Source organism: Pecten maximus, chromosome 3 (genome assembly GCF_902652985.1).
Source record: "Pecten maximus chromosome 3, xPecMax1.1, whole genome shotgun sequence".
Classification (NCBI taxonomy): domain Eukaryota; kingdom Metazoa; phylum Mollusca; class Bivalvia; order Pectinida; family Pectinidae; genus Pecten; species Pecten maximus.
Genome location: NC_047017.1, coordinates 2,184,079 through 2,211,953, shown reverse-complemented (window position 1 = coordinate 2,211,953; position 27,875 = coordinate 2,184,079). Strand labels below are relative to the sequence as shown.

Here is a 27,875-nt window from a genome sequence, read left to right as displayed (position 1 = left end):
GCTCGGATATCGACTTTGTAGTGTTACCTCATGGAAGCGTACTATCGAAAACACCCAGCAGGACAACCCATCCGGTCATATCTTACTAGTAATAGACAATTGAGCCATGCTGCAGTTGACCTAATTCCCAAAACAAAAATGTTACCGTACAGTAGAAGTAGAATTATTACTACCATTTTGATAGACTGTAGTATGTCCCAGCTAGGGTCATAACCAATAAAATTCATCATAGGGGCAAACGCTCAAATGTAGAGTGAAGCAGTGTCAGGTGAAACATTAGGAAGAAGGAAGTAGAATAGAAAGTAAAGAAGGAAAAAATCCTTAAATTAGTTTCCTCTTACAAACCGGGTAAAACTCTCACACTTTACCTGTCAAGCAGTACATATGACACAGTTATAGTGGTGTGATTTATTTTTGTATTCTCAGTAGGCCAGTATAACGAGTGTGCATCCAAACCAGGGCCTACAGGATAAAGCCTTAATCCTCATTTTATATACTTTACACGTTAATCAATGTATGTATGATTTATAATCAATCGGTTATATTAGTGGCTCAGAATATTTCGGTAAGAAGCTTAATACTTAACTCTGTATAATGTTTAGTCATTGCTATTGTTTAAAACCGAATTAGAGCAATATAAGATCATGTATATTATATATATATTTCAAAACCAACACGGACCGCTGTGAGTCCTGATCGTGCCCGATAGCGTCATTTAATATGATGGTAAGTGATTTAATTTATTTTTCCCCAACGATCTTAACATACGGAATCACAAATATCACAATGTAACACATATAGGATGGGACAAGATAGAGTTTATTCTGGATGTAGATAATTATGTTTCACGTCTAAGTAAAAAAGGACAGGTCGGATTTTGGAGGATGATAACTATGTAATTTTTTGGCATTAAATAGAATACATGTATATACAAAGTCCTATTTTTGTATTCAATCGATATCAAAAGCTTTGTGATGTATGTTGGATTGAGAAATGGTGACATCGATGAATGAATTATTAACATTACAATAATTAAAAGATATATAAAAGATATGAAAGAATAATTCCTTAAAGATAAAAAAATTACTAGTAGCTTACACATGTGGTATTGATACAGATTAAGGCGATGCCACATTGCAGTGTCCGTTGTCCGACCTCCGTCAACAGTTTCAATTGCTACTAGTCCTGAATGGCTGATTGAATTTGGGCATGATACTGGGGGATCTGAAAGGGAGAGAAATTTATAATTTAACTTAAATGAGAGTATTTGTCGTTACCACTGAAATAGTCCATCAAGCGATGTAGGCTGTCTGGTTCCTGATTTCACTATCTGTTCCTTTCAGTTAAACTATTGTCATTATATACAATGTATCTATCAAAGAATTTTGCACCTGCTATTATCTATAACACAAATGTTAATGCAAATTAGGACTTAGGTTGGTGATAATGACTAAATAGATTTATAGTTGTCTGATATTTTCAAAGCATCTTTTTTTTCATCCATACCATTTATCAAATCAACGTATGTTTATTTAATCAATGTTGTCGTTGGAATTTGTAAATTGATAGTTTTCTGTTTGAATAATAATATACAATGTTGATTTAGGTAATTACGCTACAATAAGTAATATAAACAGAGAGGCAAGGAGAGCCGAAACAGTACAATGAGAGATGTAAATATCTCGGAAATTTGATTTGTATTTCAATAACCTGTACTGAAATGTACATCCCAAATAGTAGATTGTGTCAAATATTATGAACATCTTTTATTTAAGCCATAGATGAATTATTGCATTAAGTATGGCGAATGTTCTTTTCGTGTGTTCAATGATACATTCTACTTAAATACAATGCATGGTAAGTGCATTTCATAATTATAAGTGTTATACAGCGGCGTTGACATGTGAAAGCCGACGCTTTTTTTAAAACATAAAATCGGTTTAACCTGCAAGTAAACGTACACGATCTATACACAAGTTACGAGTAATGAAAAGGACATTTTTATTTGCTACTGGAGTTTTCTGTCGAAGAGACAAATTAAATCTAGCCACAGATCTTTTAGGTTAATGAAAATGTACAGTTGGTCCGAATGCATGTGAATATTTTAATGGATACGTTTCAGTGTGTTAAATAAGTTTCAGAATAAGTTTTAATGAGGAAACCTATTTCTACGAAAGCCTATTAGTGTCAACGAGATATAAGGTTTTAACGAATATATCTCGTTATGATATGATAAAATATTTCTTACCATTTCAAAATAACCTTTACGTGTTTCCGTACTTTTTCAACATTCTTCTAAGAGATAATACTCGATACCGAACATAGACAGTGTAAATTACTGCTAGAAATATCTTTTGTATAGCTGCTAGTTAAGTAAATAACGCACGAATGCATTTGATTACCTCCCCACGTCACCCTTTCTCTTGACTAGAGATCCGTAACGCAGACATTATTTTTTCATGATAATTGTGTTTATCTAGTCCAGCTCTCCGAAAATAAATCAATGTAATGTTCTTCAATGACATGTGTCAATGCAATAATTGAAATGTATTTACTATCAATTTACATATTTTAGCGCTTGGAAGCATTATTCTACGTCATTATTGCACGAATAATACTTTCTAATATACACTCTTCATATAGAAAATAATTACAGTGTGTAAATGAGGTTAGTTCATGTTGAATATGAGAGTATCTATAATCAATCTAATTAAAATCTAGATGGTCATCCTCACTACGTTACATGAACATCTAACAACATCCCATAAGGGGTCACGTTCTGGTGACCTTTGAGATGAGTGTATTTCACTTTCAGGACGAATTGTCTAATTGTCTATGTCATCGAAGCAAAACATTTCGTCACAGCATACATCTGAAGCAAACCATTTCGGCACAGATGTATATAGCTAAATGCCACTTGGGACGACATGACTCGAAACAAATTGACATATTATGCAAGATATGCACTCAAGTCATGCTAATTCGGAAATACAAGATTCTAGAAGTAGAAATTTGATTGGCTAATCCAAAAGGTAACCATGACGTGACCCGTTATGGGATGTTGTTAGATGTTCATGTAACGCAGTGAGAGTGACCATCTAGATTTTAATTAGATTGATCTATAATGACGGTAATTTGTATTCATGATGATGTACAGTAGACTATGCTTGACGATGGTGATTGATAATGGTCGATAACTGTAATACATTCCGCCTACATTTCTCAATATTTCACATTACAGGATCGCTACTCTCCTCTCCCGCACGTGCTGCTTTGCCTGTTGTTGTTTTGTACAACAAACGCTTACGAAGGAGATATTGGAAATGGACGTGAGTTAATCTATCATCAAACGATTTCATTTTGTTTGTAACATTTTTTATATTTACCCTGTCTATCACACATTCGGCACACCTATTCAGATTCAATCGGAACTCCTCGGTGATGTTGGGCAGTTACATCCGAGGAGTTCCGAGTGATTCAGATTCCCCAGTCAATCGGAACCCCTCGTTATTTTCTAAGAAACTACGTTCGCAGCAATCGGAACACCTCGCCTCCGTCTAGTTTCGGAGAAAATGACGAGGGGTTCCGATTGCGTTCGCAGACGAAGGCGAGGTGTTCCGATTGCTACACTAGTAGGAAGCGACATCTGCCGAGGTGTGCCGACTGGATCTACTACCACTTATATCAAAACATCAGGCTTGCAATTGATATTGAAACGACCCCGTTCCCGGCGGCTGCCTATTTTGATCATTGTTAAAATCATTCTGTCATAGATATAATGCTCTTGATGTGAAAATATAATTATTATGATTAAATAAGATAAATAAATCAAGCTACAAACACAAACTAAACAATCATTTCATGTTGACATGTATAGTCAAACTTATATCTTGCTATGTATACGTGACATTACAACTGTAATATAGATACATTTAAAATGCTTTGATTTCACCAGCATGGAAGCTGGCATTAAAAGTCCCGAGGGGAGTCCAGGCTCCCGGATATTCCAGCATAGAAGACCTATGGAATTCGGCCAATACATTGAACGACAATGATATCGGAGCCATGACAGACTTTAGTTCCGGCGGCAAGGTCTACAAAGGGTCTATTACTAACGACTGGGGCACAAAAACAGCTGTCTCGCACGTATGTAAAAATATATAACAATAACTATGACTTTTAGTGACCCAAAAAGTCCTTGGCCAATATCTAACCTTAGCTCACAAAAAAAAAAAAAAAAAAAAAGTAAAATTTTTTTCACACTGTAACCTTTCTACATTGAATGTTAATTCCAAGCTTACGTTGCTAATCATAATCCCCTTACAATATAAACATAATGATCTAGACCATTTTATAATACCTGCAACGACAGGTTCAATACAGGTATTAGGTTTCATAACACAATAATCAGATTGACCAATAAAGTTATATATATTCCTGATGTGGTATATGGGCCTCTTGACCTTACCGGACTCGGCAGGAATTAAAGTATCCATCAGATTTATTTATTCTGATCATTTGAATACGCAATCTAATACCACACAACCGCCTTTCCTCATTCCGTAAATGCTAGAGGCTATGCGGAAAAATTCGTTGGAAGGGGGATCGTTAAATAAATATTCACAAACTTTAATGCAACGCTTCTTCGAATTTTCCTTTCACACTCCCTAATAATATGCAAACCAGTTATATGGTATTAATAAAAACAAGAAAAACTATTTTTGTTTCCGTTATGGATAGGTCTCCTAAAATCTATAGCCGTTTCCTTTATACAGTAATTAGATTTGGGAGCAATCTCTTTTTGGAACCAATCCATAACATTTTCGGCTAAAATTTTGTAAGATCAGTCCGTAACTTTTCATTTGATTTTGTAAATATTATAGAGATGTGAGCGTAAACATCATAATGCTTAAAGGGACATAAAGTGCATAACTTTTTACATCATTTTAAATCGTATACCCTTTTTTATATATTGTTTAAGTGAAAATATAGCCGTTTAGTTCCTTTAAAAGTGGATGTAATCAGAATGGCTTTCTGACAATAACGATAAAAGTTAGTCTCTTTAGATCATTCTCTATGGGCAAAGCTCACGACGAATCACCCAGGGTGGCTGAGTATGAAATAATTTATTATCTAGTGTTCTTTTTTATAAATGGATCTTTTCCTCTATTACAGGTAAAGCTGTCCGCCTTCAAGGATGGTATTGAAAAAGCCTATGTAGTCTTTGATGCTTTTGGCAAAACAAAGACTACCTTCATGGACTGTAACAAAGTTGTCCATTCCTCGTGGTCTGACCTGAAAGGAAATTCGTTCAATTATTGTAATATACCGTAAGTTTAAATATCGATAGAGACTCGTCAGATATTTTTGAATATGGCATCATCCGAAGATTATGCTAATACATAATTGATTCATCTATAACTTCATTGCTAAATGTATCTTCGTTCATTGCGGCTCCTCCATAGCACTATAACACCCAGTGCCTCAGGCTATAACACCCAGTGGGTCATGTGACATTAAAAAAGGCGGGATTTTTTTGTGTTGGTTTAGTTTTTTTCAAAGTTGATGAAAATGGTAAGACACTGAAATTTAAGTATCGAACAGTGGTTTTGATGTTGTTATAGTCGATTATGGCAGCTATAACAACATTAAAATCATTGTTCATTGCTTACATGTATATATAGCTTGGTCTATATGTTTATCGTACATTTTGATAACGCGTTGAAATGTTTGTGTAGGAGGAGGAGGAGGAGGAGGAGGAGGTATAATTGTTCTAAATTTCATGTTTTTCTCATAAGTGCAGGTTTCATACATTGGGATGAGGCCACCCACAAATCATACAAATTAATAAACAGTTTCTTCTAAGCTATAAACAGACAGTAAAATCTTTTCACAGTGGACACAGTAGCATTGCCCGTACATTCTTCATCAATAGAAGTTACGCTGGTTGTAATAGCGATTACGGATGGTTTATACTGAAAGACTACGATCAGACTGGCGGCTGTAGTAACTGGGACACTGCCACTGGAAACCCCAAGGTCATGTATTCCGCAGACTCTACATACATCAACTGGGCCTATGGTAGGTGTTCTACTTTAGCACTGCTGAGAATTAAAAACAAAGTTTTATTATGTATATGATTGATTTCAATACTTCATTTTGCGAAATCTCCTCTAGTAATTGTTAATATTGAATTTTGAATAATCAATTGCTAACCTCATTCAAAATGATGTATTACCCAATTAGATTCTGATGAATGTACAGATATAAATTTTGTGTCATAATGGTCAAAAAGAATGGTTGTTAATATCTGATTATTTGTATATTTTGTTAAAGAGGCTTGCCCGGAGAGAGATCAGAAAAATTGGCTAATAGAAAAAGATTTTTTACACATGACAGATTGTTGGAATTGTTGAGTTTTTCATTTTATTTTCCTTATAAAACGCTGAAAAGTGATATTAAAACCTCATTTTTAAATATTATTTATTTAATCGCAACCCGCAATAAGTCTAATTTGATTGACACATCAAAGAAACAAGCACGTGCACAGTGCCGCACAGTGATAACTTCAAAGGCAGCAGCGATTTACAAAGAAGATTTGCCGTTATATTCCATACATTTCCCTCTCAGGTTGAGTTTTAAAACGTCTTTTAAATACATATTCTGTAATTGTTTTCAAGAAATAAAGTCGGAAAGCCTCTAATTTTGTCACATAGAAACGTGTACTGAAGTTTATTTAGTGATCGGAGATGTGCCGTTTACCGGTCCGTCTGCGGGTAAGCCTCTTTAAACATTATGAAATCACTGTTGTACGTCGATGTACATTTCAGGAAACAGACAGACCGGCGATTCCTTTGCCATTTTCGTTCTTGGTGAGTATTTCTTTAAGTCATCGTAGCCTGTTTTTGTTACAAATACTTAAACAGCACACTACATCGTCGTTTGACCTTGACATTTAGTCTTTGGTCTGTGGCTTATTAGTGTCAATACGATGAAATTTAATTAATTGATACACGTACTTACGCAAAAAAACAAAAACAAAATAAAAAAACAAAAAACACGTTGTTTCAGAAATTTACCCATTAATTGTGTTATATGCGAAAAAACACGTAGTAACGCGAGAAAACACGAAATTATGCAAATCAGAACACGTAATTATGCGAATAAACACGTTATAACGCGAAGAATTAACGTTATTCCGGAGTTTATTTGCTAAATCACGAGAAAAAATAACGTAATAACACGAAAAAAGCACGTTATAACGCAAATCGAAACACGTAACACTAATAGGCTTTCGATCGATAGTAAACGTGTTGTACAGACCCTAATTAGCTGGTCGTCACGTAATTACTTTGATGTTGTTAAGATTGTAAATACTGTATTTGTGTGAAACTGATGAGCATTTAGTCTTAATGGTACGATTTTTTCTTTTCTTTACTTAGAATACCAAGTATATTGATTTTAATCGTGGAATTGGATAATTACCTCAAACCATGCTTGTTGACATTTCACAGAAAAGTATGTAATGCATTCCATTAAATTGTAAGAGAGAAAACGATAAATCTATAATATCCACCGATAAATGTGTTCACAGAATGGAAAATGGTGTTCAAGGGCGTTGATGGAGTCGAGTCCTCAGCCGGATCGCTATTGGAACTGTGGGATGGTTCTAATACTGAAAACGCCAATGACGTCAGCGCCATCACTGTAACCAAGGCTCCAAGCAAGACTTATAAATCTGCTGTGCTTGAGAAATGGTCTGCACAGCTTGTCGATCAAGTGAGATGAATTTTCTAAATTTCGATCATAAATTACAACATTTTAATTTCTCGTTATACGAAACTAAAAATTAGACATAAAGATGTTTCTTTGTTGGTTTGATAAAATGTTCTTGGTGTCGTCATTTCCAAGTCACAGACCATCCTGCCTTTGAATGTCTTAACTGTTTTCACACTTCTCCGCCAATAAATTTCAAGCGTTTAAGTAATATTTTGAATATATATTTCAACATATTACTTCATCAATTAAACCTGGAAAGATGTATATTGTCTCTTGTTTCCTAGGTTCGTTACTCCTACTTCACTGGGGGTACCGAGGTGGCCTACACTGTGTTCAACGGGCGCGGATCCGACAAAAAGTCATGGTTTTCAAATGCCAACATTATCTACTCTAAGTACACCGACATGACAAGCAAGACCAAAGTCGCTTGTTCTATCGACGGGTAAATAATTAAAATTATATAATACATGCAATGATTTTTGAAAGGAAAAATAGCGAAAAGCAGTCATTATAATAATCATTACTGGCATATTAAAATGTGTTTTTGTTTGAAATAAACATTTATTTATGCATTTATTTATTTAGTTCTTTATTTATTTATTTATTTATTTATTTATTCATTTAGTTAGTTAGTTATTTATTCATTCATTCATTTAGTTATTTATGTATTCATTTATTCATTTATGAATCTTTTCATTTTTTTTATTGTTTATTCATCTATTTATTTATTTACAGGGACAGTACTCGCAAATTCTCCATACATCACAGATACGATGGCTGCCCCAATGACGAGATTTGGATGCAGGTTCTAGACAAACGTGGTGGTGGCGCCCCCTGCTCCTGGGATCAGAACGTGAGAACACGGCCTTATTTCCTCTATAGTGCAGGAACAACGGTCGTCACGGCTCAGTCAGGTAGGACGCATGGATACTATAAATATTCAATGAATTATTTTTTCATGATGATTCGATTGAATTGTATTGAACTTTCCCACCATAAATTGATTATATATTTTTAAAAGGCTCACCTGTACTAAGTGCTACGGTAACGAAATATAGCGCACATACATGTAGGTACATCGTTTTATAGTGTAATTGATAGAAACAATAATGTTTGTCAAAATGAAGTCCCTATTTCTTTTTTCAACAACGGACATGATAAAACTGTTATTCTAACTCAGGATAGATAGATTGTAGATAAAATACGAACTCAATTTAAAAAAAAAATTACATATATATATTTTTTTGAAATAACACAATGCGACTAATTAGAGTATAGCCACATGTTCACTGCATATTCAGGTGAGCAATGCTGGAACTCTTGGACTTTTGTTTCAATTGCTGTCTCCTGTAGTTGGTTTGGTTTGGTTTATTTAGTTTAACGTCCTATATTAACAGCTAAGGTCATTTAAGGACGGCGTCAGTGCGTGCGACATGCATGCGTGTGGTGAGTGCGGATGTGTGTTTTGGGAGGCTGCGGAATGTTCGTGTCTTCTGTAGTAATATCATGTAATAAATAATATCTGGAAAATGGATATTATACTGATTTGATTAGTATGTGTATGTATGTGTGAGGTTGTGTGTATATATATACTATATGTAATCAATCTGTTTATTACATCGAGCGTTTGTTTCAAAAGCAAATTTAATGTTGAAATAAAATCAAATATGCTAAATGCATCAACATATCATTTCGTGACTTATTCCAAAATGTTTCCGTACAAATTTCGTAAATTATCAAGATTCTTGTTAACATTAATTTGACAGCAAATCCAAACCCGAAATAAAAAAATGAATATTGATCAGAACGTAAATAGAACAAAAGATTTTCATTCAAAGCAGTAACAGAAAGGTAACGATCTTAGCAACAGAAATATATTACCTTATATGATAGTAACAAGAACGTGTCTTCCACAGGAGGTAATTGGAACAGCGCCGGTTTCCCGGCAGCAGAAACCCTGGGCATCTTCATCACAGGTAATATTCTTGTACTTTCCTTTTGATATGATCACAATTCTGTTCGGTATTAAGACTTTATCAATGAAAACATTTCTTGATGGGCATGATTTTCATTTGATAGATTCGTGTAAAATGTTTCTATTATTTTCCTTGCATAAAGATTGAAAATTTGCTAAAAAATATGTGATATGTATAGTATTGAACCTTTTTATTTCCGTTGATGTCCTGAATTATATTACTCTTACCTCCTGTTGTGTTGTATAAGGCTGGACCCCGGTGATGAAGCTGGCTCACGGTCAGAGTATTGGAGGGGCCGCTGATGTACGTGACCTTTGGAAGGGAACCTACACAGTTAACGAAGGGGATGCTAACGCCATGTCAATTGCGGCTGGGACAAAACCCTACAAGTCTTCAATAGTGGACAACTGGTCTGACTATTACATCAGCGCTGTACGTTTCAACCCACCAAAACCTGCTAACTTTATTTTTACGGTTCTTTGAATCACGAAAATAAATATGAAAATATATAAGTATCCATTTTTGACAATCTGTTTAAGGTCATTACACTAGTATGTAAGTACATGATATTAGACATTTTAGATTTCCGACACACCGACCACCTTCACGAAATCAGGACACAGAGAACAGTTGAACTAGGTAAAGTCTCAACCATTTTTCTATAGACGTCCCAGCATCTTAATTAAAACCCAAAACAGAAACTCCTTATCCAACTGTTAATCTGATTTGGCAGGTGTGTAGGTGACTGTCAAAGCACGTTGTGTTTCCGCGCGTGCTTTGGTTTCCTCCAATGGTAAGACCACTCACGTGTTTCTGTTCCGTGTCCAGAAAGTAAAACTTGAACTAATTTGTTCCGCAACATTTGACGAAAAAAATATAATGTATTGATAAATATCTAAATGAAAAGGATGGAATTCTTCTGAGCAGGTTCGGATATCCTTTATTACCGGAGGAAAAGAAAAAGCTTTCGTCGTATTTGATGCTCATGGTGCTGACAAGAACAGTTGGTTTTCCAAAGCTAGAATTCTGTATTCGTCCTGGAATGATCTTGGCGTATCATCAACCTCCAACTACGATTCCATTGATGGGTAGGTATCGTCTGATAACACTCGATATATGTCACATATACACAGTATACAGTCTGATAACACTCGATATATGTCACATATACACAGTATACAGTCTGATAACACTCGATATATCTCACATATACACAGTATACAGTCTGATAACACTCGATATATCTCACATATACATAATATACAGTCTGATAACACTCGATATATCTCACATATACAGTCTGATAACACTCGATATATCTCATATATACACAGTATACAGTCTGATAACACTCGATACATCTCACATATACACAGTACACAGTCTGATAACACTCGATGTATCTCACATATACACAGTACACAGTCTGATAACACTCGATGTATCTCACATATACACAGTATACAGTCTGATAACACTCGATATATCTCATATATACACAATATACAGTCTGATAACACTCGATATATCTCACATATACAGTCTGATAACACTCGATATATCTCACATATACACAGTATACAGTCTGATAACACTCGATATATCTCACATATACACAGTATACAGTCTGATAACACTCGATACATCTCACATATACAGTACACAGTCTGATAACACTCGATATATCTCACATATACACAGTACACAGTCTGATAACACTCGATATATCTCACATATACAGTCTGATAACACTCGATATATCTCACATATACAGTCTGATAACACTCGATATATCTCGCATATACACAGTACACAGTCTGATAACACTCAATATATGTCACATATACAGCCTGATAACACTCGATATATCTCACATATACAGTCAGATAACACTCGATATATCTCACATATACACAATATACAGTCTGATAACACTCGATATATCTCACATATACATAGATGTAGTAAATCTGAAGACTGTCGCTGTACATTACATCAATACAATATAAACTCAAGATACTAATAAGTCAAACCCATAAAATCGCACCAGCAGATGACAGTCGATATGGCTCAGATATCAAAGGGACCTTAAGGGTCCTAGGGACGTGTCACGCCCCCTGTGAGTCAGACGAATGGGACGTCACTCCATTTATTTGAACTGTATGATTATGATTTTTTTTCAGGAAGCTCTATCAATGGAAATATTGGTAATTAGATAAAAGAGAAACGAGACTATTTTGAAATCAATCTTAAATGCAAATATATTTAAATAGTTAATTACTTTCAATAGCTATGACAACAATCTTGGTGAATGATAATCAATCATTTGCGTCATTATAGTAATTAGTGTAACAGGAGCGTGTTGGGCCCGGTTGTAATCAGCAGCCCGACTCGCCCCTGTGTACCGATGCAACCCAGGTTCGATTGGGTATGATGTACTTGTTTGTTGGGGAGAGGGAGAACAGTTAACAATTTATTATGAATAACATAAATATTAAAACAAATAACATATGAACACAGACAATCAGCCTAGCCAACAAATAATGCTGCATTCTACATATACCGACCCCAATGCCCGACTATAGCTACGAAACTAAACCCATCCCGACCCACTCCTAGCGTTATATACCTAAAACCTAACCTAACTATAAATACCCGAGAAGGAGAATTGGAACTCAATCCGTCAGACTGCCCAGTATACAAGCAAACTCCTGAATTTATCACCCAATTACGAAACTAAACAACCAATCACAACACATGACTCACAGTGGCACACGGGTAAAACGGACTCTCACGAGAAAGCAAGCTACACGACAAAAACATCAACACAGACAGGGCAGTGAATGGAGTACAACAAGGGTCACAATGACAGCTACACACACAATGCACAACAAAGAGACAAGCTTAACTAGTCAGCTTACCCTGACAAAATATAAACAGAAACCTCCCCTGCTACATTAAACACACTGACTGCATTCAAATGGTCTATATAAAACGATCATTTAAAGGTTATATCAAAATGCCTGTATTGTTATATTTGTAAGAAATTGTCTTGGTAAACCGTTTATGTTGCAGCGTTACTTCTATTCAAAGTTGTACATTCTAACACAGTATAAACAGTGCTACTCGGTTGTTTCATGTTATAGATTAACGGAAGCTCGTGAAGTTCTCGGAAGTGCTAGCTAGCTAAATTATAGAATGAGACTTAGTCTTTTTAAAATAAACTAAATTATTCATGCATTGCAATAGTGATTCAGGGGCCGCGGTGGCCGAGTGGTTAAGGTGTCCCAACACTTTATTACTAGCCCTCCACCACTGGGTTGCGAGTTCGAAACCTTCGTGGGGCAGTTGCCAGGTACTGACCGCAGGCCGGTGGTTTTTCTCCAGGTACTCCGGCTTTCCTCCACCTCCAAAACCTGGCACGTCCTTAAATGACCCTGTCCTTAAATGATCCTGGCTGTTAATAGGACGTTAAACAAAAACAAACAAACCAAAATAGTGATTCTACAAAACAACAAATCGTGTGTTTATTTTGTTTATTTAAGACATAGCTCGCTTAACCGCCACTTCTATATGAACCGAAACTACGGCGGATGTCCAAATGATTTCGGATGGTTCATTGTGACAGAAGTAGCAGGTACCGCATGTAGTTGGGAAACAAAGACCAACACCAAGCCATATTTCTTGTACAGCGACGCAACGGAGTCTGAACTATCTAATAGTGAGTATTATGCCATCATAATCAAAAGATACAGGTGTTGCAATATATTTTCAATGATTGAAAGCACTTTTTTCGGCATAGTTCGGTCATTTATTTCACCAGCAATTTTATATTATAACCACCAACATTAAAACTATGTCGTTTATCTTTTTTTTAAAGATATTTCTTGTTCGTTCATTATCTATCTTGTCTTTCGATGATAAAAATCGAATCTGACATCATCGTGTTCAAACAAAGCAAGTTTAATCCGTACGCACTTTTTGCTCTTTCGTACGACACCATTTTTCTTGTTTGTACAATATTTGTATGACTATCTATCTTGCTCAGGTGACTTAATTAACAAAAACATTATCCAACAAGTAAGTGAAATCATGTTCGGGAGGAAATTAAAAAGTGTGTTTACTTACAGTAAGATGGTAAAGCAATGTCAAGACCTTCGGCATAATCAATAAGTGTCGTTTACTTTTCTTACAGATCAAGTTTTAGCTGACGTGTTCACCATCTCGGTTTGTGAGTATTGTACATACACCTAACTTATATGTTAAACATGTCATTTCTTACACTAATCTAGATATTAAAAATTAAAAGATAAAAATTGAAAATTGGATTTTTTTTTAAAAATCACCATATACTGTTTCGCAGCCTTTTAGATTTAAGTTCAATATGTGTGATATTCCACGTCTTGATGTGGATCACATTTAAGAGCATTTCCCCGATAACTATGATTTTAAATCTTTCTTATGCATTTTTATAACCTTTATATATTATGTTGACGTGTAATGAATGGAAATAGAAATGCAGAAAAACACAACATTGTTAAAACAAGGGCGTATGAAGATCATAAGGATGAAAAGACCAGATGTTCGTGTAGAGTAAGCGTCTCTGTCTTCAGCGACACGACCCATACAAATCTAGGTCAAATCCGGTTAAGTCACGTTCTCAAAATGAGAACAAGGGTAGTGAGGATAGACCTCTGACTTCATATCGCGCGAAAAATGTAATGTTTACAAATGAGATCATTATGTCACCATATAACTTTCCATTGTCTTCATCGAATATCTAATGAACTAGGATATCTACACACCGTAGATTAAGGAATCAGGGATTGATATCTATAAATGGAAAATTAACAATTTTGAAGTTAAAATTTTGCATGCTTATCATACAACTATAGTTATAAGCTGTTTCTGCTGGTACGCTGAACGTTAAGATCGAGGTAAAATTGGTCTTTTACTTTAAACACAACGGAAGGTGCAGATTTGCTTTTGCATGACAGAATCCCCAACATTCAATATATGTTGTCATATTGCTTATTCCGCCAGCCTCTGTTTGCTGACAGTTTGTGTGGACTAAGCCGGAATGTATATAATGTAATATAGTGTGGTGACTTTTCAACCTGGGTGTCACCACGGTGGGCCCTATAGAAAACACCACACAACACAGAGGTACAAAATAATACAAGGTTTATTCTTGCACTTTACACATTGCTTATAGGTACAATAATAGTTGTGTCGGTGAAGTCAACAGCAGATTTTACCACACTCCCACCAGGGGATTCTCACCCTGGGTAGAAGTTACCATGTTCTCGGGTGGACTTCACCCTAGACTGTTGGTAAACTCACCCCTAATTGAGCCTGCGACATGTTGTTTGCTCCACTCGTTGTAGTGACACTAACTGAGGTCTGATATCGCTCTGCCTGTCCACACTGGGTGCCTGACCGGTGTGTTCTCCATTTGCCCACTTTTTTTAGAACAAAGAAAAGTGTATACATAGGAGAACAATGGAAAACCAATTATAGTCAGTTCCATAATAATTTTACCTGTGTTTACCTGTATGATTTACCTGTGCTAAAAAGTGGGCAAAAAGAGAGGTATATTTATGTACAAGGAAATAAAGAACTTGATGTACCTGAGAAGTGGGGAAAATAACACTAAGTTATAGTTTTTTTTTAATTTTATCATTTATTCGTGAATTTCATCATACACACATCATATTTACATACATATATATATAAGAAAGAACACACATTAGATAGTTAACATATCCACAAACATTATACATAAGCACTGGTAATACATTATAATATATATACTAAAAACATTTTTCATACATTTTATATTACATCCTTCAGTTAAAAAAGAACATCATATTCACACATATATATAATATTAGATACATAACATATTTACAAACATATATAGCACATTATACATTAAGCACTAGTAATACATTAGCAGTAACATATTGCATTTTTAATAGTTAACATTTTTCAAACATTCTATGTTACATTCTTCAGTTTAAAAAGAACATCATATTCACATCATTATGCTGACATAAATTTTGAACTGTACAACATCAACTGAAAATACATCTTATTACTTTTAATATTAAACATTAATAGCTTTTAAACAATTTTTTTTTTTTTCATATAAAGTACTGTATATTTAAATATAAATACTTATAAACAGGTGCATTGCGCATCATAAATAACAACAAAATAATAATACTGTAATCAATGTGTATTTTTTCCTATATAAAGTACTGCATAAAATTATACATGTAGCTACTTATATCTTATAGTTCCTTATAGGTATGAGCCATGTAGCACAGGTAACACAGGTGAAAATCACAGGTAAATCACAGGTAAATCACAGGTAAAAACAAGGTGAACTACTCTGAAATAGACTATAATCCCTATCACAACATTTCCCCCATATTGTGATTTTAAAAAGTGGGCAAATGGAGATACAGCCGCCTGACCCCTGATGCACATGCTTGACCCCGGTTAGGCAGTCAAGCATAACACAGGTGAACCAGTCACCAGAGTGACAATGCAATGCTGTAGCAGACGACAGTTTATATCACATATAAACATTAACTCATTAGTTAACACAGGTGACTAATTGCACTTAAAGTTATATATGTGACCGTAAAATAATTAATTTGATACAATATATATAGAATGAAAGTAAACAGATTTACTTTGTATCACCTTATGACTACATATAGGTATAAACTACGTAAGACTTTTCTGCCGTGCCCATTGCTTTGGTTATGTGGCGTTATTTTGTGCTATAATATAATATCAGAAAGCTACCCAAATTACCAACGACATGTATGACACATTTGATTAACAGCTTTATTCGTCTTTATAGCGATGGACATGTGTAATCCCAATCGTTGTGGTAATGGCGCCACCTGTATTGATCTGGGGGCAACATACGAGTGCGCATGCAGCGGAAACTACTTTGGAACCAATTGCGAGAACTGTGAGTCCTAAACTTCCAAGTATTACATACATTTTCAATCTGGATATATTATACAGGATACAGATTTGAATTTATGTTAAAGTATATTTAATACATATTTCTTTGTGTTAAACTTCTGAATTTTTACAAGTGTTGTTTTACGTTTAACTTTAAATTTAAAAAAATGCAGTATAAGTTATCTGAGATGCTTAGATGTGTAAAATACATTATACGTTAGACAAGCTACGATTGACTCTGTCAGTTTCTTTATGATGACAGTATTTCTAGTCTGTCCGAACTAAACTAGAGTTTGCATAGTTAACTACGGGATGGCATTGGCATGCAAGGCATGGTCGACGTCTGTTTTAGTAATGAAATTATTCTTACTGTCACTACCTATCTTTAACAGTAAACGGTGGATTTTCAAACTGGAGTGCCTATGGAGCATGTACGATGACATGTGGAAGTGGAACTAAGACCAGAACGAGAACATGTAACAATCCAGCACCTGTAGGAAGTGGATCAGCCTGTGTTGGAAGTACCACGGATACCACTTCCTGTAATATTGCGTCATGCGCAAGTAAGCTTCCTGTGGAAATATATCTTTTTGCACCGTTTCAGATTGACCATCTACATCTTCTGTACAATTCCAGATGGGAAATTAACTTCAATTTTGACAAGTATCATATCAATTATTTATTTGATGAGAGGGAAAACGACATCCTGTCACTACCTTGTACTAATAATGATTCAAAATCCAGTTTTTCGTTCTGCTTGATTTCGGAACTTCGTTACATGGAGATCTGACGAAGCCCCGCTGGATTCGCCATTCTGATGTCGTTTTATAATAGTCAAAGACAAGCTTGTCTCTTTTTCTCTAACGAGATAAATATTTGTACCAAAGCCGCACCACAAAAAGGAACCCATTTGGTGGCCATAAAATGATTTTCGGAATAATTTGTTGCGTTGATAGCATATTCACTATACACAGATTTTTGTGTTTTGGTCCATAGCTCGTCAGCTCACTATCAGTATTAGGTATATTAGTCAAAATTGAGATTTATTCCGATTATCTGAAAATCAGTATATAAAAGTTTTGGGGGATGGCAATACATTTGTACATAGTCACCATTATAATCCTTTCGTTAGCATCGCCTTTTCGACTACCACGTGAGTATTCTAATATTGCTTCATGCCTAAAGCAAAGTAACGCAATTTTGATTGGTTACTCTTGGTCATCGGAATGGCAAGCATAACAGGCGACTTCTTCAAATCTCCTCGATATTGAAGTGAAATATGATAATCGAAATTGATGAAATTATCATTGACAAGATGTCAATGTAGTTTTTAAAGAGAACAAAGATGTCAAAGTGTCAGTCCGTACCTGTGAAAAATTATTAAAACATTAAGAGAATTTGGAAACTTCACTGTTTTATTACAATTTTGACACGTCTAATCCTTTAGTTAATGGTCGCTAATCCTGGATGATAAAGTATTTTTTTCTTTAATTAATGGTGGCTGGTCCTCCTGACTAATGAAACATTATTTATCCTTTAGTTAACGGTGGTTGGTCCTCCTGGGGCGGATGGGGATCCTGTTCGAGAACTTGCGGTGGTGGAACTCAAGAGAAAACCAGATCATGCACCAACCCTTCGCCACAACATGGCGGCGCCAATTGTCCGAATTCTGGAACAGCCAGTCAATCCTGCAACACTGCCAGCTGTCCAAGTAAGTACCACAGTTACGGTACTAACGTCTCTCTTAACATTGGATAATACATTTTGGTCTTTTTTTTTATTGGATAGGATATGCTGTAAACGTATCATTAATTCAGTGCCTTAGATGTGTTACTCTTAAAATAAACCATTTCATATAATCGTGAACACCTTGCATGAAACCAACAGTGATTCCATCCTAAGATCGATGAAAAGATAGCAAACCGTGAAAAAAATTAATGCTGTTTACACTGATAACCTAGAACACTACAGAATGATTTGGGAGGATACACGTATCCTCTTTCATTTCTATTACACTTTTCGTTTTCTTTATAGTCGATGGTGGTTGGTCCTCCTGGGGTGGATGGGGATCATGTACCGTATCATGCGGTGGTGGAAGTCAACAGAAAACTAGATCATGCAATAATCCTTCTCCACAACATGGCGGCGCCAACTGTCCGAATTCTGCAACAGCCACTCAATCCTGCAACACCCATAATTGTCCGAGTGCGTACTTTTACTCGTTTTTTTTTCACGAGGGCCGATTGATAAGTAGTGAGCCTCATATTGAAGGATTTGAATTTTGCCGGACATATTGCATTATTTTTCAACATGATCCCCTTCAGTATCTATACACTTTTGCCAGCGGTATTTAAAGGCCTCAATGCGACTTTTATAGAACTCCTTTTCTTGACTGTTCAGAGAGTCATCCACTGCATGTTAGGGTTAGGGGTTAGGGTGCATGAAAAATAGCTGTTTTTAGTTTTGGAAATAAAAGACAGTCTGGTGGAGAGAGATCCGGTGAATAAGGCGGATGCACAATCAATTTAAATCCACAATCGTAAATGTCATTCATGACAATGACAGACTCTTCCATCCTTACCCTAACCGATTTTGCAAAAGCCGCTTGTCCTGTTTACTTTAGAGTGCTATCTCGTCGATATAACTAACCCAATGAGATCAGTCCTTGGGTACAGTGCCCTATATGATAGTATAGTAGGGCTTTAATAGAACATCCTTGAGTACCTCCTTCAATAAGAGGCTCACAACATAACAATAAGCCCTCGTATTATATACTAGTATTACAACCACATTTTTGAGCTTCATTGTTTATTTTAACTTCTTCTCTGCTCAAACCCACGCCAACCTTCTCTATTAAAATATGGTCGAGCATATAATGTGATAATGAATATGACACTTGATTGGTAAAGAAATAGTTGTAAAAATGGCAGAACAGTAATATAGAAAGAAAAATAACAAATCGTATTGCTTCGTATCAACACCTTATGTTAATAAATGGTGGTATCGTAATAGTCGATGGTGGTTGGTCCTCGTGGAGCGGCTGGGGATCCTGTACTGTATCATGTGGTGGTGGATCTCAACAGAAAACTAGAACGTGTAGCAACCCGTCACGGCAGTATGGAGGTGCTGACTGCGCCAACAATCCAGCCACTGTAACAGCAAGCCAGACTTGTAACACGCACAATTGTCCAAGTAAGCATTCCTTCTACTCTCAATGTTCCAAGCAACTTGGCAATCATTCCTGACCCTTGGTCATCCTCGGGTACCCTCAGTTTGCACTACACTACGCTACATTTATCACTCGTCGGTCAGCTCACTAAAAAATACTCGTTTCAATAGAGGCTATTTGAGTGGCTCCGTCACATTTCTATATCGGAATTGCAGCTAATCAGATTGAAGGTAACATACGTTTTACAGCAATATTGATATCACAACAGTATTTAACATCAAAAGGTTTGGCTCATTTCAGCAGCAAATCATTGATTGTCTAATAGATATGTCTTCATATCAAATGAAAAAAATAGGCGAAGTAGGTGAAGGAAGCCTGTTTTCGAGCATTCCAGCCTATGGTATATAGAAACCACCAAGTTATTGTTTAATCTGGATACTCGGTTTAGCTAATTAATGCACAAATTACACGTAATGTACACATAGGGTGATCATAGCATCCCAAACCCATCACCTTACTTGGTTATACGCGTTTAAAACACTAAAGGCCTGTATAACTTCTCATCCATTTTATTGAAGAGATATTTTCTGAAAGGGTTTTGTTGATTGGTTTCTATTGATAGAATGACGTCATTGAAACAAGGATTTTTCACTTAGCTGACTCACGGGGAATAGGTGTATCGTAGTGTACATTGTAGTTCATCCAACCTTTGGTGTCTGACAAAGTCCGTCCGTATACTCGTATCATAATTATTGCGTTTCAAAATAAAGGTCTTGCACCATAAGGAAACTCTAGATGTGTCTTTGACATATCTGTTAAACGAAATGAATGTATGTTTAAATAAGCGGGTATGAATACTGCTTATCGACCGCTGATTCACTTCAACTAATTAGAACTTAAAAAAATACTTTTGAAAACATGTTACAGCAATGATTATTATGATGACGAAGTAAATAAGCGGATTTTATTTAAGTCAAAATCTGATGTAATATGAATTTATGTACAGTTGACGGCGGATGGACATCGTGGGGTAGCTGGACTACATGTACTGTGACCTGTGGAGGCGGTTCACAAGAGCGAGTTCGTTCATGTACAAATCCGACCAAACAGTACGGTGGAGCCGACTGTCCAAATCTCAGCTCTGGGGCCACTTCCGTACAGGCATGCGGAACAATTAACTGTCCAAGTACGTAACGGTAGTTTCGTAAAATGAAAATATAAATATCCACAGAGCAAGAACGTTTTATTTAAGTATTTCTTTTGATCTTGATTTCTTTGTCAAATGGATTTTAAAGTCTTATTCCTGACACAGGAGTCTGATTATTACTAAAATTGACTTATTGGTTTATTACAGTTGACGGCGGCTACGGAAGCTGGATGGCGTGGGCGTCATGTTCTGTCTCGTGCGGGGGAGGTACCCGTAGTAGAGGCCGTCTCTGTGACAACCCCTACCCTCAGTACAATGGAGCTCAGTGTGTCGGGCCTGATACTACCAGTGAGACGTGTAACACACAAGTCTGCATCAGTAAGTAACATCTACACCACATACAGGTCTATATCAGTAAGTTACGTCTATACCACATACAGGTATATCAGTACGTTACCTCTATACCGCATACAGGTGTACATCAGTAAGTAACATCTACACCACATACAGGTGTACATCAGTAAGTTACCTCTATACCACATACAGGTATATCAGTACGTTACATCTATACCACATACAGGTGTACATCAGTAAGTTACCTCTACACCACATACAGGTCTATATCAGTAAGTTACCTCTATACCACATACAGGTATATCAGTACGTTACCTCTATACCGTATACAGGTCTATATCAGTAAGTAACATCTATACCACATACACGTGTAAATCAGTAAGTAACATCTACACCACATACAGGTGTACATCAGTAAGTTACCTCTACACCACATACAGGTGTACATCAGTAAGTAACATCTACACCACATACACGTGTACATCAGTAAGTTACCTCTATACAACACACAAGTGTACATCAGTAAGTTACCTCTATACAACACACACGTGTACATCAGTAAGTTACCTCTATACCACATACAGGTCTATATCAGTAAGGTACCTCTACACCACATACAGGTGTACATCAGTAAGTTACCTCTATACCACACACAAGTGTACATCAGTAAGTTACCTCTATACAACATACAGGTGTACATCAGTAAGTAACATCTACACCACATACAGGTGTACATCAGTACGTTACCTCTATACCACATACAGGTATATCAGTACGTTACCTCTATACCACATACAGGTGTACATCAGTAAGTTACCTCTATACCACATACAAGTGTGCATCAGTAAGTTACATCTATACCACATACAGGTATATCAGTACGTTACCTCTATACAACACACACGTGTACATCAGTAAGTTACCTCTATACCACATACAGGTCTATATCAGTAAGGTACCTCTATACAACATACAGGTGTACATCAGTAAGGTACCTCTATACCACATACAGGTGTACATCAGTAAGGTACCTCTATACAACATACAGGTGTACATCAGTAAGGTACCTCTATACCACATACAGGTGTACATCAGTAAGTTACCTCTATACCACATACAAGTGTGCATCAGTAAGTTACATCTATACCACATACAGGTATATCAGTACGTTACCTCTATACCACATACAGGTGTACATCAGTAAGTTACATCTATACCACATACAGGTGTACATCAGTAATTAAGTTACCTCTATACCACATACAGGTGTACATCAGTAAGTTACATCTATACCACATACAGGTGTACATCAGTAAGTAACATCTACACCACATACAGGTGTACATCAGTAAGTTACATCTATACCACATACACGTGTACATCAGTAAGTTACCTCTATACCACATACAAGTGTACATCAGTAAGTTACCTCTATACAACACACACGTGTACATCAGTAAGTTACATCTATACCACATACAAGTGTACATCAGTAAGTTACCTCTGTACCACATACAAGTGTACATCAGTAAGTTACCTCTATACCGCATACAGGTGTACATCAGTAAGTTACCTCTATACAACACACACGTGTACATCAGTAAGTTACCTCTATACAACACACACGTGTACATCAGTAAGTTACCTCTATACAACACACACGTGTACATCAGTAAGTTACCTCTATACAACACACACGTGTACATCAGTAAGTTACCTCTATACAACACACACGTGTACATCAGTAAGTTACCTGCATGCAACACACACGTGTGCATCATTAAGTTACCTGCATGCAACACACAAGTGTGATTAGTTTTCGTCTATATTGCACAAAGATGTGAATGTATAAGTTACTTCTATATGTATCAAACAGTAAATTACACACGTACTCTATGCATATCACTGCCCACTAAGTAAGGCCACCCAATATGAACACTATGCTTACAACTTGGTATACATCCTATCTTTTTCAATGATATAAATTTCGAAGAAATTAAGCAGAGTAATATCCCGAGTAAGACATTACTCATAAGCGAGACGTCGCTGCTATTATGACAGTTATTAATGCATTAAATCAAATGTTTTCACAGTTGACGGCGGATGGGGTGGTTGGTCAGCATACGGAGCCTGTACAAAAACCTGTGGGACGGGTGTCTACTCGCGGTCGAGGGCGTGTGATAGCCCCCTTCCGGCCAACGGCGGAAATCCCTGCGGTGGGGCTTCTAGTGAATTCTCAGACTGTAATACGAATGCTTGTCCTGTAGCGGCAGCTGGGGTTTATCAACAGGTAAGGCCCTTCCATTGTGAATGTTCAACAACACGCTCTACCATTGTCATTTCTGATTCATTCGTCATGAAATACTATGTACTTTTCCACACCATTCTTTCTTCTATAGGTTTGTGTAGTAACACGATATAAACATAGGTTTGACGTCTTCGATGATTATAATTCATTTGTATTCCTCTGATATTGAACCTGTATAATTCAAGAAAGCCTTGAAGTTGATTAGAACATCTAATAAGTATTTGATTAAACGTCTGCTTAAGGTACATGACCACACTTCTGACATAAAATCTCCGTTCAAATTTATTTTACCTGTAAACCTAGGGCTTCTTACGAAGCGACTACGGTAATCAAACCTGGCCGTGAATCCTATTGTAACACCGTCGTGCTTGAGCGCAGACACCATACTGGCTTCCAAACAGGTTTTGCTAGTGAGGTATTGCGTTGGGTATTTAACGAAACTGAAACACGTTGTTATGTAAGATTTCATTGGAAATGTATAAAAATAAAACAAGTTGCATATCCATTTTTCTGAAAGGTACTACTATCAATATTGTATCTGAGTATTGGTTATAGATTATAAATACCACAAAATCTTTGACACATGTACCTATCCCCTCTGGTCTGTTGTTACATAGGGTAGGTGAGTTTGCAACACTGACAGTCAGAATCTAAAATGCATTTTTAGAATTCATGCATAGGAGTACCTTTGTAAATGTCATATGGTTATCCATAGAAAAGTATAATTTCATACCTGTTACCTGTTTTCAGATATATATATTTTTTAAGTTTCTACTTATTCTGGCTGTAAACGAACCAACAATTTGGTTTATTGGGAAGAGTTGGTAGGCATTTGTGAATACAAGAGTGTTCCATTTTCGAAAGAAACACAGGTAAAACCATAGCTCATTTCGCAAACACCCTGGTGTTTGTACAAACTATTTTAATAGTAAACGATATTTACTGGGGGTCTGGTCATGAATCTTAAGGGTTTTTTCAATCGTTATGGTCTATATTGGTTTATACCGATATATATTGACATATTGTTATGTTTCAGCTTTGTCCATCAAGCTGGTTTACATGTGAATCAGGAGCTATGACTTGTATCATGTTAAGCATGAAATGCGACTGTTCCAATGATTGCGACGACGGAAGTGACGAAACGACCGGATATGCCGGATGTGACCCAGAGCTGATGGCCATGTGCGAATCTGGTGCAGGTAATGTATTCATTATTTTTACATGTTTGCTATCTGGAGAGTAGTTCAGAGCTACCGGTGTGAAATCTATAGAGTAGTCCAGATCAGGCAGAAAACGGATAAAGGTCAATACAATTATGTTCGTGTTGTTTGTGACACTCCGCCATTAATCATATATTGATAAAATGTCAGCAACTTATCGAAAATTATTAAAGGTGAAAAAGCATGATTCAAACTTAGAATTTACCAATGTTTTTTAAAATTGTTTTTCTTTTATTTTACAGAACATGCACTAACGTCCATTTCGCTGCTGGTCCTCTGTCTGGTTGCTGCTATATATAAGAACATGTAAACAACAAATATAATCCGGAACGAAATAAACCTGCATTGTCCATAAGGATGAACTGTCGTGATTAAGTGACATTACAAAATAGTAACTGGCTTCCAAAACATTATCAAAGTGTGTGATTTCTTCCATGATTCTTACAAGAAGATGAGGACTCAAAATTTATACAAGCAAAATGAGCCCATCGTACATATTTGTTAATTTCATAGTGCAAAACTAGTTATTATTCATAGTTACCCTTTTTAAACATGTTTTCATCTAATAAAGTTGAGTTTGAATTTAATATGAACCAATCATTGGCGTTCTTGGTGTGTGTTTTGTCCCTTCTAAGAATGTATCATGCACAGGTCGTTGTGCAATATTTGAAGTTCATACGTACAGAAACCGGTTAGTGCCATTTGCCGAAATAACGATTTATCTACTTTTTTTCTTACGAATTAGTTAAAGCTCCTAACGATTTTCATATCTAGTAAAAGTATCTAGAACGACCAACACATCTGGTAATTACGGCTTATTTAGCTCATAATGACTTACACGTCGGATAATTACGACTTAGTTAACACGTAACGACAAACCCATTTTGTAATTACGACTCATTCAGCTCGTACCGACTACAATGACAATATTTTATTCTCATAAACATATAAAGTGTAGAGAATTATATCATACAAAATTTGTACAGGACATATGATATAATACATCGATACATTTGTTAAGCAAGAGATTATCTTAAATATTGTTGAGTCGTATACTTATTTCTTTAATTAATTTCACAAGTGATTTCAATTCATCGTCTACTACAAAATTAAATAGTGTATTAAATTTGAATGTACTTGGTCTTTCATAATAGTATCTAGATATATATTTTTTTCTGTTTAATGCTAATTGATGATCGCTACAATTAAATAGATAATGGAATTCGTCTCCTATTTCATTCAGGTTACACAGACTACAGATTCTATCTTCTCTTGGGATGTTATTCCATCTTCCATATTCGATTGGTAATTTAATGTTACAAGTTCGAAATTTACAATAGGAATTAGCTAGCTTAGGAGGGAGGTCAAGTAGATATTTTTCTAAACTTAAATCATGTTTATAATTTATGTAATTGGTCCCTTTCGGAGAATTGAAAACATCATTTTTCCAATTACATATGAACAAATTTCTTAGGGTATGAAAAATAGTATTTTTTAAGCAGCGTATACAGTACTAGTAAATTCATGGTTTTCAAAAACATCTAATAAATTACATTCTTCAAAAATATTTTTAATATAGTTAGACCATTGAGCATTATAATGTCTTAAAATTTGGAAAAATTTGTTGCTCAATTTATTATGAGTTGAGACCATCATTTTGGCCCAAAAGCCAATCATAGGAACTTTTATATTTATACTTAATGGAAACCTTCCCCATTCTCCATAAATCATAAAGTTTGGTGTATATGTTTTTAATTTAAGGGTATGTTTACAGAATTTCATATGTAGACGTTCTAAGAGTTTGGTGTCACAAAACCCCCAAACCTCACAGCCATATAGTATACTAGTAATCGGTTTGATTGCTTAATCAAAAATATCCATTTTACAATCGATGGACAGATTATGATTTCTGCATTTTGAAATAGCACCATACATGGCCCTAAGGCCTTTTTCATATAATTGTTTGATATTCAAATGTGTAAAACAATTTCTAGTGAAACAAACCCCGAGATATTTAAAAATTTTCACAATTTCTAAATTATTGCCATTATAGGTGAACTGTATATTTCGTGACACCGTTCCTCTCCCAAAAACCATTATCTTAGTCTTGTCAATGTTAACTTTAAGATGTCACAATTTTGAGTAGGTGTGAAATACGTTAAGTTGTGTTTGTAAATCTTCGACTGCCTCATCTGGAAATTACGACTTAGTTAACACGTAACGACTAACCCATTTGGTATTTACGACATGGTTACCTCGTAAATCTAATAATTACGATTTAATTAACACGGGATCTAAAATCTTTCGGGTTTTTTTCCTCTCTACTCTGTCTTTATGTGTTTTGATTCATTTTATTTGTGTATTCAAAAGCACATTAAACACACAAACAAAACAAAAATATCTTAATTATGACTTGGTATGTGTTGTATACACCTTATACGCGTGATGGTTTACTCCATTCCTTGCCCGCTCGTATCCTTCATATCTTAGATACCGAGTTTGCGTAATGAGACGGCCCAATAAAATTTATATGCTCGACTACCAACATTTCAGCAGCGTAAAATCATTTTTCTGTAGGAAATTCCATGGCTATTTTCGTGGTATGTGTGTGCTAAAAAAGAAACTGTTAACCATAGTATTTACTTTGGGATCTCTTTTGCGTGGGTTTGGATTAAGACATTTTCGTTTTCAAAATTTCATCCAGTATAGTGTGACAATTTTCAGAACTGTAGAAAAAGGTAATACATGCAGATTTTTTTTTTCCTTTCTGGACAATTTCTAAGATTAATCAATGCCTCTAGCATACCAGCATATTTGGTTGAAAATTTCAGTAGAACTCGTTTTCTTGTTCCTAAAATCATCATTTTCAGCGGGATGTCTATTAAATTGGAAAGTTCCGTAGATTTGACAATACAATGTGGTAATTAATTAAAAA

The 27,875-nt window shown here is 35.7% G+C and overlaps 1 protein-coding gene across 1 annotated transcript in view; it reads left to right on the top strand.

Moving 5' to 3' along the window:
* Positions 1-676: 676 nt before the first annotated feature.
* Positions 677-27,875, top strand: part of LOC117324562 — a 53,780-nt gene continuing 26,581 nt past the window's right edge. Inside the window, exons 1-24 of the mRNA XM_033880480.1 lie at positions 677-726; positions 3,242-3,329; positions 3,956-4,146; positions 5,176-5,330; positions 5,897-6,081; positions 6,831-6,872; positions 7,595-7,779; positions 8,064-8,221; positions 8,515-8,693; positions 9,696-9,755; positions 10,003-10,187; positions 10,683-10,843; positions 13,301-13,476; positions 13,951-13,986; positions 16,633-16,746; positions 17,135-17,305; positions 18,283-18,453; positions 18,777-18,947; positions 19,755-19,934; positions 20,918-21,097; positions 21,266-21,436; positions 23,506-23,702; positions 24,757-24,919; positions 25,183-25,246. Of these exons, the coding sequence (XP_033736371.1) occupies positions 721-726; positions 3,242-3,329; positions 3,956-4,146; positions 5,176-5,330; positions 5,897-6,081; positions 6,831-6,872; positions 7,595-7,779; positions 8,064-8,221; positions 8,515-8,693; positions 9,696-9,755; positions 10,003-10,187; positions 10,683-10,843; positions 13,301-13,476; positions 13,951-13,986; positions 16,633-16,746; positions 17,135-17,305; positions 18,283-18,453; positions 18,777-18,947; positions 19,755-19,934; positions 20,918-21,097; positions 21,266-21,436; positions 23,506-23,702; positions 24,757-24,919; positions 25,183-25,246 (3,389 nt within the window). The 5' untranslated portion in view covers positions 677-720. The remainder of the gene's footprint in view (positions 727-3,241; positions 3,330-3,955; positions 4,147-5,175; positions 5,331-5,896; positions 6,082-6,830; positions 6,873-7,594; positions 7,780-8,063; positions 8,222-8,514; positions 8,694-9,695; positions 9,756-10,002; positions 10,188-10,682; positions 10,844-13,300; positions 13,477-13,950; positions 13,987-16,632; positions 16,747-17,134; positions 17,306-18,282; positions 18,454-18,776; positions 18,948-19,754; positions 19,935-20,917; positions 21,098-21,265; positions 21,437-23,505; positions 23,703-24,756; positions 24,920-25,182; positions 25,247-27,875) is intronic.